This window comes from Natator depressus, chromosome 1 (assembly GCF_965152275.1).
Source record: "Natator depressus isolate rNatDep1 chromosome 1, rNatDep2.hap1, whole genome shotgun sequence".
Taxonomy (NCBI): Eukaryota; Metazoa; Chordata; order Testudines; family Cheloniidae; genus Natator; species Natator depressus.
The window spans coordinates 162,490,898-162,505,630 of NC_134234.1; the positions used below are offsets into that span (position 1 = coordinate 162,490,898).

General features: G+C 44.5%; 1 protein-coding gene across 2 annotated transcripts in view; it reads right to left on the reverse strand.

Annotated features, from left to right (window-relative positions):
* Positions 1-9,629: 9,629 nt before the first annotated feature.
* The window catches only part of LOC141983475 (trifunctional purine biosynthetic protein adenosine-3-like), a 52,353-nt gene continuing 47,249 nt past the window's right edge, over positions 9,630-14,733 (reverse strand). For both annotated transcript variants that reach the window (XM_074946689.1, XM_074946684.1), the window contains 4 exons: positions 14,177-14,310; positions 12,309-12,450; positions 10,553-10,668; positions 9,630-9,875 (listed from right to left, as the gene is read on the reverse strand). In XM_074946689.1, coding sequence (XP_074802790.1) covers positions 9,630-9,875; positions 10,553-10,668; positions 12,309-12,450; positions 14,177-14,310 — 638 coding nt within the window. The remainder of the gene's footprint in view (positions 9,876-10,552; positions 10,669-12,308; positions 12,451-14,176; positions 14,311-14,733) is intronic.

Consider the following 14,733-nt stretch of genomic DNA (forward strand, 5'->3'; position numbering starts at 1 on the left):
ATGGCATCAGGCTGCCTGTTAGGCCTCCAAAGTTGCATTCTGGGATCTCTAACAGCAGCTGGGCCAGAGGGCTCCCCCTGACTACCCCCTCCTCCTCAAGTACCACTGGAGCTGAAGTAAATAGGTCTTGTGGGAGTGGAACTGAGCTCTTCAAACAAAATGGCCTCCTTCACATCTCAAGGGCTTCTAGGATACTGCTACCAACTAGCCAATGGTTAAGCACTAGAGGACAAATTTCCAGCCTCATTACACTCTCTAGTTGGTCAGGGCTTAGAGGTCGCACCTCCCACAGCCCCCAGTTGACTCACACACCAGTGAGCCGATGACCGAGATCAAGACTAATTGGTGGAGAGGCACATGGGCAGGCCACAAAGGGTCTGACTTAATTCAGTAAAAACAAAACACCTTAGTGCATGCCCCATGGGGTGGCAATCAGGAGACATGTAGAGTAGGGTTTCCAGCTCACTGCTGATCAGTCAAGGAGAGAGGAGGAGTTGCCACTCGCAGACTCACCTGCAGCTCACATTCTGTCAGAGTGCAGACAGTTTGACAGTAGATGCTAAGACTATTCTAACATATTAGCAGAAAATAAATGGCGAAATTCACCCATGCTACACTTGCAATCTATAGGCCTCAGAGGGTCCAGTTCCCTATTCTGCCTTTTTAGGGTGACCAGATGTCCTGATTTTGGGGGCTTTTTCTTATATAGGCACCTATTACCCCCCACCCCCATCACGGTTTTTTACACTTGCTATCTGGTCACCCTAGTCCTTTTTGATCTTGGGCAAGTCACTTGAGACTAGATTTACAAAGGTATTTAGGTGCCTAAAGAAGCAGACGGCCTTTCAATGGGAATTAGGTGTTTAAATACCTTTAAAAGTCTGGCAATGAGTGCCTCAGTTCTCAATCTGTACAAAGTGGGCATTCTACCTTTCAGGGGTGTTATGAAGAAAAATAAGTTAAAGACTGTGAGTTGCTTGGATACTATGGCAAGGGGGGACAGAGAAGTATCGGAGATACATAAATAAGAAGAGTAAGGCTCTAGTTATAACTGTTAGATTTGAATATGTTTAAACAAGATTATACAATTCAAAACAATATACAGTACAATCTCACTATAAGTACCATAAGAGAGCAGAAGCAATAATCATGTATGTTTATCCTGTGTCTATCAAAAGCATTTGCCAGCTGCCTTAAGCATAAGCTGGGAGAAAGGAAAGGGATAACATGAAAACAGAAGTTCACTGTTGTAATCATAACAGTAAAACTCCATCATTTGCTATACCGAAATCATAAATGTCTTATATATTAAAAGGTAGACAATAGGTAACAGTAGGGAATAGTTTTCTTAACCTTCCCCCGCTACCAAAGCACATTCACCACAGTACAAGCATAAATACAAAACCTAAATGAAATACCCCCCCCCCATAATGTAAATTATAACGGAGTTTGCCATAGGCTTTGGAATATCTCACTAGAGCCAAGAGCCTGACCTACGATATGCCCCCAAAAGTACAGGACATGAAACTCAATTCCAAAACAGTGTTTATTCATTGAACCCTAGGGGATATTAATGTCCATGATCTGATCTGATCTAATCAATCAATGGCTCCTTCATCAGAAGGCTCAATTCTGGCTGTTTCTTTTTCCAACTTTTCCAACAATTTCTTGGCTGACTTGCCTCCCCACTGATTTATTTTACTTGAACATGGCCCATTACTCTGACAGAGTTAAAATAAGCTGCCTACTTGGGCAAAGTGTTTAATTAAAGGAAGAAGCCCGCACTGCCAAGCCTGTCACTGGCTCGACATTGTGAAAATGGAGATTCAGCTTCCATTGCAAATCAAGTCTGGTGACTCCTGTGTCACTAAAATGGTTACTTACCTGTACAGTGACTGATGTTCTTCAAGATGTGTTGTGCACAAATACAGTCCACTGTAGACAGAGGAGTGCACTAGGCACACCTACAATTCCTGAAGTAGCAGGGAAGGTGAGAGGGTTATAGAATGTATATTTGACCAAACATCTAGAAGAATAGGTACAAATCATTGTACAGGTAAATTACCATTTTTTCCTCCTTTGAGTAGCTGTGCACATGCTCATTCCACCATAAGTGATTCACCAGCACTTTCCTTACAGATTGTAGAACTTCAGACTACTGTACTTGGAGATAGGCTTTTTGAGACAATGCCAACTCTGGCTAAGTAATGGCACAGTGTCTGGAGAAAGTATATACAGCAATGACCACATTGCTGCTTTGTAAGTGACAGCCACAAGAATGTTGCTCCAAAAAGGCTAGCCAAGTGGAATGAGCCATAGCGGAGTGCACTGTTAATCCTCAGTAGAGGAGGGACCTTCACAAGATTGTAGCAAAGCTTGATGCAGTCAGAAATCCAATGTGAAATTTGCTTGACTGTAACAGGTAACCCTTTCATCCTCTCAGCATAGGCTACAAAGAGTCTAAAGACAGGATCCGAAAGACTTTGCAGTCCAGGTAAAGTGCCAGAGCTCTCCGAACGTCCAAGGAATTAAGCTTTTCTTTAACCTTAGTAGAATGAGATTTTGGAAAGAACACTGGAAGATGAATGATCAAGTTGAGGTGGAATGCAGAGACCACCTTAGGCAAAATCTTAAGGTATGGCCAAAGCAAGGCTTTGTTTTTGTAAAATACTTTGAAAACAGGGCCCACTATAAGTGCCCAGGGCTTTGACACCCTCTTTGCAGGAATAATTGCTACCAAAATGAAAGACCGTTTTCATTGATGGCAGTGGCAGGGATGTTGTTGCCAAGGGCTCAAAAAGGTGGAACCCATCGAAAAAGATAATACCAAATTCAGGTCCCATAAAGATACTGGATCAGACGTAGAGAAACATACGGATAAGAATTTAAGTAAATAAATCAATCTAGAAACCAATCTATGTGAAAAGATGGAAAACCCCTCCACTAGTGGGTGTCCTGCAGAAATGGCTGCTAAATGGATTCCCACTAAACTGATGGAGACCAGAGAATTTCAGATGTAATAAGTAGTCCAATATAAATCTAATTTCTGTACAATCTGGTGATAACTGACAAGATTCCACCCAGATAAAAACCTTTTCCATTTTGCTACATATGTGGCTCTGATGGAACTGTTTCTGCTATACACTAGGCAGTACCGTGGCTGTAAAAATGAAAGGACTGTAGGCTGCAGTGCAATGATTCCCTTGGTTTTGAGACAAGATATCCTGGACCAAAGGCAGAGGTGTGGGTGGATGAATTGAGTGTTGATGTAGATTGGTGTATCAGTACTGCCTTGGCCAGGCAGGGGTTATGAGGATTAAAGTTGCCTTGTCTCTTTTTAGCCTCCTGATCCCCCTCAGAATCAGAGGGAACACCTACATGTGTATAGCAGATAGCTTGACTAGGGAAGAAGAAAGGCACCTGGTCACAAAATCCAGGCTGTTACCTACTCTGGAAAAGAACCTCTTGCACTGGTTGCAAAGAGATCTATTACCAGGTATCCCCACTGATGGAAGACCTGCTGCAGAATGACCCTCTTTATTGATCACTCATGGTGGCCTATGAAGTTCCAGTCGAGGCAATATGGAATAGTGCTCCTCACTCTTGAAAGGCCGTTAGTGAGATATTGTCCTTTATACTAAATTACCACAAGTGGATTGCTTCTTGGCATAAAGTGAGACAACCTTGCACCTCCCTGCTTTCTCAGATTAAAAACCTAGCAGTGTAGTGTGAGAACCTGAACCACCTAGCCTCTGATGGTGGAAATGAACATTTTGCAGGTCTGGTGAATAGTCTGAAATTCCATCACATTTATTTGTAATGAAATTTCCTAAGGTGTCTAAAGTACTTGAGCCTGAAATTGACCCAAATGACCCTCCCCCACAGTGCTTGGTGGACATGTGTTGCCAATGTCACAGTTGGTTCTGGTAGGAAAGGTTCTAACCACCAATCCAGGGACCTTCTTTTAGACACATCCTGAAGTCTCTGCTGATAGTAGGGTCTGTACTGCGTTTGGGACTTAAACTGCTTCCACCCAGCAAATGAAGGGTCACACAAGAGTCTTTCAACATCTGCATCCATATCATAGGTCTTCTGGGAAAACAGTTTAGCATCTTCAAATGGTAGATCTTGTATTTTATTTTCAGGTTTCAGACTAACAGCCGTGTTAGTCTGTATTCGCAAAAAGAAAAGGAGTACTTGTGGCACCTTAGAGACTAACCAATTTATTTGAGCATAAGCTTTCGTGAGCTACAGCTCACTTCATCAGATGCATACTGTGGAAAGTGTAGAAGATCTTTTTATACACACAAAGCATGAAAAAATGAGTGTTTACCACTACAAAAGGTTTTCTCTCCCCCCACCCCACTCTCCTGCTGGTAATAGCTTATCTAAAGTGATTTTATTTTGCAACTCTTTGCGGGTGCCAGAGGCCTGCCATCAAGAAGAGTGTTTCATTTGAAATGAATGTAGATGTAAGCCAGGTCTGAATGAATGCTTCCCTGACAGCTAGCTGGGAGGGGGAGAGACTTGAGTGTGTTTATGTAAATACAGTTTGCTCCTGCTCAGCTTAGATATTCAGCACATAGAGCCGTGTCAAAGTAACCAATTTTGGCTGGTGTTGGGTACAAATCATATTAGTACTGAATGCAGGGGTAGTGAAATGCTGTTACCAAAATGTTGTAATTACTGTGGGAATACAGGGAAGCAGGACTATGCTTAATCTGTCCCATATTGGGGAGGGAGGGGTGTCACCTTCAGCTGAAAGGACATCGTTAAGCCAGGGGGTGGAATGCCAGAGCCCTGTGAAAGTAAGAGGGGTGGAGACACGAATCCCCAGCCAGCAGGCTGCACACCCTTATCAAGGGCCCTCCCTAGACTGATTTAAGCTGTTCCTCCCCACTGTTCAAAGAATAGAGCTAGAGCTGAATAGGCTTAATAACGAGCCTCTTTGTTATGTTAAATGCCCAATCAGAGCTGAAATCAGTTGTGGTAGGAATATGCTTCTGCCTGCTAAGAGCTAAAAATCACTGAGAGCTGAAATCACTTGAGATGGGGCAGTGTTTCTGCCTGGCCTGCAAAGAGCTGATGTGCAGATGTCACAGCAAAGAGGCTGGTGGCAGCAGAAGGTGACTGACAGTCAGCTGGTGAACAAGTGGCTGGTGCTGTGGAGAGGCGTGATGAATGACCAGCATGGCGGCTGGTGGAGAGGCATGGTGGGCAGCAGTGGAGAGCTGCAACAAGCAGCCAGCAGGGCAGCTGATGGCATGGCGAGAGCAGGCGGCGAGCAGGGCAGCTGATGGAGAGGCACGGTGAGAGCAGTGAGCAGGCGCGGCCAGCAGGGTGGCGGGCAGCGAGTGAGTACCCAAGCAGTGGAGCGAGTAAGGTACCTCTTTACCCCATCCAGGGGGGAGGTGAACTCTGCAGATGCACCTCTGGGTCTGCACTGACCAAGGACAAAAACTGTGAGTGGAGTGCAGAGAAGGGTTGGGCACATGAAAGGGACTTTTGGGTTGTTGGACTTAAGAACCTGAGGGGAAAAGGACACTGCCCAACTTACTTGGGGTTGGGTCTTTTATTCATGGTTTATGTTTATGAACTTTGTTTGCAGTGTTTTCCCAAATTAACACCCAGTTACTTCCCTCCTTTTATTAGAAGTTTATTTACTACACTCAGACTCTGTGCTTGGGAGTGGGAAATATTGCCTCTCAGAGGCGCACAGGGGTGGTTTGTAATTTTCCCAGGTTACTGGGTGGGGGCTCGAGCCGGTTCTGTGTTGTATCAATGGAAAGGAATCCCTAGATACTGAACCCAGCCCTGGTTGCGGCTGGCTCCACCTGGCAGAAGGGTTACATAGCCACTGAACATGATACACTGACGTGTCAATCGCTCCTTGGAGGGACATGCAAGCAGTGAGATAACCTTCTGATACCATGACCAAAAACTGATCCCTGTATTCCTGAGACAGTTTGTCCAAAAATTTTGAAATTGTTGACCTGTTAATAAGGTATATTTGGACAACAATGCCTAATTTGACACCCTAATTTGAAGGCTCAGAGGTCCAGTCTCATATTCCTTATTTTTTGGGGGGTAGCCTTAGGGTGAGGCTGTGTCAGATGCTTGTTTGCCACTCTGTAAAGAAATAGTCCCCTAGCCAAAATTAGAGTATCTGTCCACCCATTTGACAGTGAGAGGTATAGAGGCTGGTGTCTGCCAGAGGGTCTTTGGGGGATCCAACAAGCCTTCATTTGTGGAAAGGGCAATGCTTTATGGAGTGGGAATTTGAGAGACATCCAATAGTTTGTGCAGATTGTCTTGCATGAGTGCTGCCTGTAGCCCCAGAGATGTGGCCAGGCTCCTAATGAGGTCCTGAAAAACTTTAAAGTCCTCCAAGAATAGGTGATGTCGACTCTGGAGAAAAGGAAGAAATACTGGGGCGGTGGAGGGCAGGAATATCATTAGTTTCTTCTGGGTCTGTTGGCTTCAGTAGACACGGTGGTTGTGTGTTTGGAAGAGGATTGTCTCTAGGCACTATTAGGTACATGAGGAGGGGACTCTCTTTTGATTGAGTGGCCAATAGGAACCTAGATAGTCTTGAAAATGACCAAGGAGGCCAAGGAGGACTGTCCAGTCTTTGTACTGCCCACGGTGGATGGCACCATACTGGGACATCTTTATACTAATGTTCTTGCTCTAATTTGAGTCTCTCTACAATGTTGTCTGTATGAAGACCTGAGGTATGGGTCTCTCATGGTTGAGTCTGAAGAGGAGGAAACACAAAACTCTTCAGTAAATGGTGGAGCGATCCCCATAGGCGTCGGTGGAAGATCTCAGCACCAGCAACATACGGTGTTGTCCCAAAGGTAGTGCACTCGAAGATGTATCCAGTGGTGCTGGTGGACAAGGCAGTCAGAATGCAGGACAGGCGAGTCAGTGTTGACAGTGCAGCACCCATAGACAAAGTAGATTGAACTGCCGCAACCATGGTGGTAAGTGAAGTTGCTGGTGCTGGCAGTACCGATGAAGCTGAAGGCATTAAGGTTGGCGTCAGCTCATGTAACGAGAAAGTCCAGGGGAGAAAGAGACCAAAAGATAGTTGAAGAATGCCTGCAGCATCGACACCACCAATATCAGAGGTGAGTGCTAAGCGGCTAACGCTGGTGGTGCCAGACCCAACAGCACTGGCCTCAAAGATCTCTCTGGTAGGCAGGAGGCATTGGTCTTTGACTCTGGCACAAGCAGGGCCATCAATGATGCTGGGGAGTGTTGGTGCTTATGACCAGACCTCAAATTTCAGAGACTTTCTGTGAGACGAAGAATGAGACTTTGATGGTTTGTCAGTCTCTGAGGATGAGGAGGAGGATTTGGAAAAGATTGAGGAGGCCACAGAACATGACGAGTAACATTTCTCGCCAGATTTTGGCTTGGAAGCAGAGGCTGCCAATGGGGCACTCCTCACAGACCAACCTTCTGTCCTCTCAGGGTCAGGGTTGGGCTCTGATGAGGGATGCATCGCCTTTAGCAGAAGACTTACTTTAAGGCAGAAATCCCTTTGTTTCTTTGTTCTGGTTGGGAAGGAGGTACAAAGAAGCCATTTGTGCCTCACATTTGTTGCCTAAGCAGATAAGGCAACTTTTATATCTGTCACTAGCCGGGATCATGGCCACGCACATGGCATGTTATTTGAAATCGGGGATCTTTGCCCAGTTAATTGATCTGGTATTTACTAACACTAAATATATATAATACAAGAATGCTCTAAAGGGCTGGCTAACAATCTCAGGGGCGACAGGGAGCTCTGACTCCCACCATGAGTGGTAAGAAGGAACCGAGAGGGGTGGCTATCAAGTCCTTTATACCCTCAGCTCAGGGAAGGAGAATAGTGGGGGACATGTGCACTGTCTGCTGGAATGGGTGGCAAAAGTCTGTCTCAAGTACATTGGGCATGCACACACTTAGGGCTGGTCTTCACTACAGGGAGATGACACTGCTGCAATCAATGCAGCAGGGTCAATTTAGTGGGTGCAGTGAAGAGTGCTCTCCAGTCAACCCCAGTACTCCAGCTCCCTAAGAAGATTAAGGTAAGTCAACAGGAGAGCGTCTCCCATGGACGTAGCTGGAGTAGCATAACTTACATTGTTTTACCCCAGCAGTGAAGACAAGCCCTTACATTGGAATGTATGTGCACAAAGTCACTCAAAGGAGAAATCATCCTCTTTCTCCTTGCTATCAGAAACCTGGAAAATGTGTATTTCTGGTCCTTCTCACTATCCTTAACAAGATCCAAAAAGATTCTTCAATATATACTGGTAATCTCCTGTGTAAAGTTTTAAAATCTTTGGAAACTGCCCTTCCCACTCAAGAAATTGGATTGTGCTTTGACATACCTTCAAAACATGCTCCTACATGATAAGGAAAGATCAGGGAAAATAGCTTCTCCCTGAGAACTTAAACAAGATAAAGGTTGCTTGATAAAAATGTAATCCATTTTGTAAAACCTTCCCTCAAAGTCAGTTACCCTTGTTACAGCTGGCTTTTGGATCTGCTGCTTGTCAGCTCACTCCACCTTTAATGAGGGCCTTAGGTAATTTTGCAGAAAACACAATTCAAGGTTTTCCATAAAATTGGGCACTTCCAACTTTTTGGCTGCATTTCTACCTATTTTAGAGCAGGGTCCCAGGAACTGCTAGTACCACTAGCTTGGATCCTAATTCTAGAAACATGACTAATGTCTAAACCTAGTTGTGCTAATTTTTGGCTCTGACATCACAGGCAGATGGAGTGGATCACTGATCAAACTAACACTTCTTTTCTCCTTCTCTGCCATAACAACCAGGCTCACTCCCCATCACATAGAGCTACAGACCCACCAGGGAGAAGACAGACACACACCCAGGAGCCTCCAACTATGGCGATGGAAGGGGAAGAATACTCACAGAGGCACCAACCTCCTTCTACAAAATTAGCACTTTTCCCCTAAGAAGTTGCCTAATTTTTTTCCATCTCCCTCACCTGTCAAATAGGGACCGAATTATGATCTGACTGGATCCGCGTTTGGGGGTAGAATGCTTAGCGGTAGTTTGCCCCAATTCATATAGGGCTGATTTGTGAAGCTTATGGTTTTCTGGAATCAGATTAACAATCAAAAGGAGATGCTGACAAAACTGGTATTTAACAGAATTCATCTAGATTTCCCTTATAAACCATTGTTATTTTCACACCTTAAATTCTTTGCTTTATGTATATATACACATATATATACACACATACACACGCACACCTTTAACAAACAGCTGAACATGCAGGAACCCAACATGTGAGGTGGTAATTTAGATTCCAACACTGATTTAACAAAGGAACTGTAACAAACTTTAGATTGGGGAAGATATATCCCGGTTGTGAATGAAAGATATGAAACTGGTCTGCCTGAAATCAGGACAGAAGAAACAACAGACAGAGAAAAACCAGTGAGCAATGAGTAGAACGTTCATTCATTTGAATGAAGCCTATTGTACTGTTTCAGAGTAGCAGCCGTGTTAGTCTGTATTCGCAAAAAGAAAAGGAGTACTTGTGGCACCTTGGTTAGTCTCTAAGGTGCCACAAGCACTCCTTTTCTTATTGTACTGTTGTGGCTACAGCGTAGTACTGGAGGAAATGCAATCTTGCTTTTCATAATGAGTCAAGCTATGGGTTCCTTGTTTCCAGCAGGTTTTACCATCTGCTCCTAGTCGCACCACTCCACTGGCCACCAGCTGCAAGGCAACAGGAAAGGCTCGGCACTCTGCTTCTTTCACCCTTTCCAACAAAGTCTCCTCGGTATCATCTGTGTTCACAGAGACAGGTTCCTGGAGAATTATTGCTCCTGTATTAGCTTCCTCCTAAGTGGGAGATATTTATAAATCTTTTAGGAGAAGATGGCTGACAGCATCCAAAGTAGCAGAAAGGTCTATGTGGAGGATGTGGATGGTGTAGAGGCCTTGAGATTTGACCAAGAAGAGGTCACTAGGGCACCTTAGTGAGAACATTTTCAGTAGTGTGAAGATGGCAGAAGGGAGACTGAAGGGATGGAAGAGAAGGATTCAATGCATCAGTTGCAGACCACATATTCAATGAGTGGGGATAAAAGGGAGAAATGGGGGGGGTTAAGTTGGAGGTGCAAAAAGATAGCTGATGGACAGTTTTTCAGGATAGAAAAGACTGGGACAAGCCTTTATTGTGAAGGGAAGAAGGGTGAGGGAGGGAATGAGAACAGGGCAATAGAAATAAGGCAATTGAAAGGGATGGATCACTTGGGAAGGGCAACAGTGGGATTATTCACATGCATTGGGTCTTTAATGGACTGGGGCCCGTTTTTGCACATTCCTATTCATAAGCTAATATTCCTACAGAAATTTAACTTCTAACTCTTCCTATTTTATTGGTAATAATTCCAGTATTTCCCGGTCCAAGTTCATTACACTCATGTTATCTGGACAACATTTATGCATTTGTTATTGTGATACAATAATCATTTGCCTAGAGTTAGAATAATTCTTAGAGGCAGGAGAATACTTACAAGTACAAAATGTACTGTACAGCCAGTGACTTTGACTCCTGCTTGTAGCACCTGCTTATGGGCATTTCCCCCTTTGACTGAAGGTAATAGTGATGGACAAATGTTCAAAATTTTTCCTAAAAATCATTTAAAAAAAATTAAGCTGAAGTTATTTTAAAATAAAAATCATAGATGATAGTCAAGTAATAAAATATTTGTCGGCAAGAGCTCATAGCACCAGGTGTCATTCAACAATCTGGAATGCTCCAAACAGCAATCAGAACTTACTAAGGGTGCACGAGGATTAAAATGCAAAAGCATAGATGGTGGGGCTAAGAAGGGCCAGATCTGAGGGAAAAGTTTAGGAAATATTACATTTCCAGGGACAAGGATAATGAAGTACAGCAGCTGCTGCAAGCCAAGCAAAATGAGGTTTCAGATAAAGGCAAGACAGTCACTTGTCCTCCATGGCTACAGATAGGAGGAACGGGTCATAAGGTTCCCTCTACCCCCTAAGCTGCATACCCAGCTCACAACTCTGTGCATAAGGGCAGCTGGGAAAGAGAGACCCCCCCTCTGCAGGTTGCTATTGTACCAGTGCAGACAGAGATGGGAAAGTGTGACACAGATCACTCCCTGTGGGGACAGGGGGAGTTGGTTGTCTGAGTAAGATCTGAATAAAAAGTGAGTAAACTCTCACTGAGGCCTCAGGAATTGGGCCATTGTTAACAGGACAAAGGGTTCCACGGCTCGAGAGTGTGCATTCCCAGCCCCCGCTGGGCGGAGGCATCTGTGACTGGAAACTTTGCTTCTGTGGGTACGTCTCCACTGCAGTAAGAACCCCATGGAACTAAGTCTCAGAGCCTGGATCAATTGATTCAGGATCGTGGGCCTAAAAATAGCAGTGTAGACTTTCAGGCTCAGGCTGGAGCCCAGACTCCAAAAACCCCCGAGGAGGAGGGTCTCAGAGCCTGGCCTCCAGCCCAAGCCCAAACATCTACAATGCTATTTTTTGCCCCACAGTCTGAGTCAGATGACCTAGGCCAGCCACGGCTGTGCCACAAGTCTTTTGTTGCAGTGTAGATATACCCTGTGGGTCAGATTCTAATAGCCTTATTCACTCTAGGCTCCATCGTGGTTTTACCTCAAGCCCAGAGTAAGGGGCAGTGCACTGTTGTGCTGCTCATAAAGCAGCTCAGGAGGGACTTGAGAATTCAGTCTCACTCCCAGTTCCTCTGCTATTCTTGGCAAGGAGTAACTGCCCCAGGTCTATACCCAGCACAGCATGTGCTCCCTGACACACTGGCACAGCTATGCCACCAGGTGCATTGCAGTGAACAGAACCAATCCTCCACCTGCTCCCCAGTTCTTTTCCCCCACCTGCATGGGGTTGGAGGAGTTTAGTGACTCTAGGGACCCTGCTTTCCTTCCTTTGCTGCTACAATGATGCAGGATACCTCTTTGCCCTCCTGCCACCCCAATACCCAGGGCACAATTTAGCTCTTTGGGTAGTATCTTACCCTTTGCATAGTCCCATTGATTTGAGTGAATGAATTACATGAATGAAAGCATAAAATACTCCCCACTGATTTAAATGCAACTGTATACAGAAGACGGTGCTACTCAATATGACAAAAGGCGTTAGAATCTTCCCCTGTAGTGGTAATGGTGTGCGATACTGGATAGGCCCCAAGGCTCCTGAATGGGCCCCAAGCATTGATATTTTTCATGCCTCTTTTACAGCTATTGCTAACAATTGTTTATTCTGGTTTCTTACCATTCCACTTTCTGATAAAAGCACTGGATAAAATTCTCATAAATCCTGCGAGACAGATCAGTTCAACAGAGAATTCTTCAAGGACTCTGTCAATTGTGCAGTCAAATTCAGAGCGGCTTCCATACAACTTATGGTCAACTACCTAAAATATTAAAACAACCAAATCCAAAACACTAAAAGTAACTCAGTGTGTAAGAATGAGGGTAACTACTTTGAGAACAAAGGAAAATCAAAATAGGCTCATGCCAAAATATACCAGTATTTTAAAATAAGTTATTATAGCCTTGCTAGTGCTCATGTGTACTATCAATCTGTGTTTGCAATTCACAGAATCATAGGAAGCAGAAATGGGAAAGACCTATAGCAGGGATCTGCAACCTTTGGCCCGTGGCCCGCCAGGGGGCTGCGGGGCGGGCTGCCGCTTCCCGCAGCCCGCACTGGCCTGGAGCGGCGAACCGCAGCCAGTGGGAGCTGCGATCAGCTGAACCTGTGGACACGGCAGATAAACAAACTGGCCTGGCCCGCCAGGGGGCTTACCCTAGCGGGTCGCATGCCAAAGGTTGCCAATCTCTGACCTATAGCATCATTGAAGTTCATCTGCCAGCCAGTGCAGCAGTATTCCTTAAAAGGGTGTTTTCTAGTGATTTTTTCATGTGAGAAGATATGATTGACAAAGTTCTTACTCCTATCCTGAATCCAGATGCACATAAAGAATGCATATAAAGTGAATGGATTTACTTTAACACAATATGGTTTCACCAAAAGCAGCACCATAATTTTTACAGTCATTGACTTGTGCAACAGGGAGTTTATTTTAAAAGACACTGGACTGATCAGACATTGTGTGTAAGATGAGCAAAGTTTTTGTTCTTCCCTACTCCAGACCAAAACCCAGATACCCAAGGGAAGTGTTTCAATTCGATTCAAGACGACTTTCAACAATATAGGTGATGGAGCAGTGTTCCTCTTCCCCAGTAAAACCTTTTGAAGGCCCTTAACACACGTTTTCAGATATGAGCCTATATACTGCTGGAGAAAATTTAATGAGCCTCCAGTTTAACAGTTTGGGGGAGCTAGCTCAAACTTTCAGATGCATGGGAGAACCACTAAATGCTACTATGTCCTTCATTACTGTCTGACCACAGCCCTATGAACAGAGAATGGTTCAGGATCTTAAATATCATTAAAGAACATGTTTTTGGCTCACTATGTTTTAAGACAGAAGTCTCTAGATGGTATCACTGTTCTCAATGTGTGTAATTCTTTTTCTATTGTATGCCTATGGTATGCAATTGAACTCAATGGGACTCCTTGGGCAGTGAGGTTCTACTTAATCTGAATAATAGTAACAGAATCAGACTCACTTTGCTATTGAAAGTAGTTGGGGATGGTGTGAGAGATAGGTCTTCTTATGCCGATATTCACTACATACTCAAGAAGCGGATGGATAAATGCAGCATTGGAAGGGAAAGTGTGCACATGCGGTCAAAAAAAAAGACATTTTATTGATTTCTTCTTCCTCTTTGCAGTTAAAGGTGTAAGCTGCATGGGTCTCAGCAAAGGAAGCACACATCTGAAGTCCCACTGATTTCAATGCACACACTTCAATCCTTTACTGAATTGGGGTCTTAATGCCCATTGACGTTAATGGAAAGATTTCCACGGATTTCAATGAGCATTGGATCAGGTCCTACATGATTTTGGATTTGATCTTAGTTATCTGATGTCATTGTTTTATACTTGGCTAACAACTTAACATAAAAAAGTTTAAATAAATGTGGGGCAAGAATTATTATAGAAAACTTGTTCCAGATTTGTAAAAGCAGTAGCTGTTTCTCTGGTGATTGAAAGGAAATGGATGTCCTTACCCTGGTGGGAATCCCAGCCCGGGCTGCATTTCTCAATTCTTCCACGTCTCCAGACTTGTTAGAGATGACAAGAGCTATCTGTGCACAGCTAGCTGGTTCTTTTGCATATGCGATAAGTGCTGCAAGGTTTGTACCTCAAATTAAAAGAGAAGAACAAGTAGTCTTATAAACAGGAGGCTGAAGAAGACTTTACTCACGTTGTGCATTAACTAATGTTCTCTGAGATGTGTGCCCCTAGGGGTGCTACACTTCTGGTGCGCATGCACCTCTTGAGCCCTTGATCAGAGATTTCCATTAGCAGTGGTCCATTTGGCCCACACACATGCCTTATGTCTCCTCGTGCCATACACTGAGGCTATATGGGGCTGCATGGGCAAACCACCCTCAGTTCCTTCTGCACCCGAATGTCCCATATGGAACAGTCTGAAGCAGAGGAGGAAGAGGGCGGGTAGTGGAGCACCAATAGGGGGACACATCTCAAAGAGCCGCAGTTACTGCACAAAGTGAGTAACCTCTTCTTCAAGCAGTCTCCCTATGGGTTCTCCACTTCAGGTGAC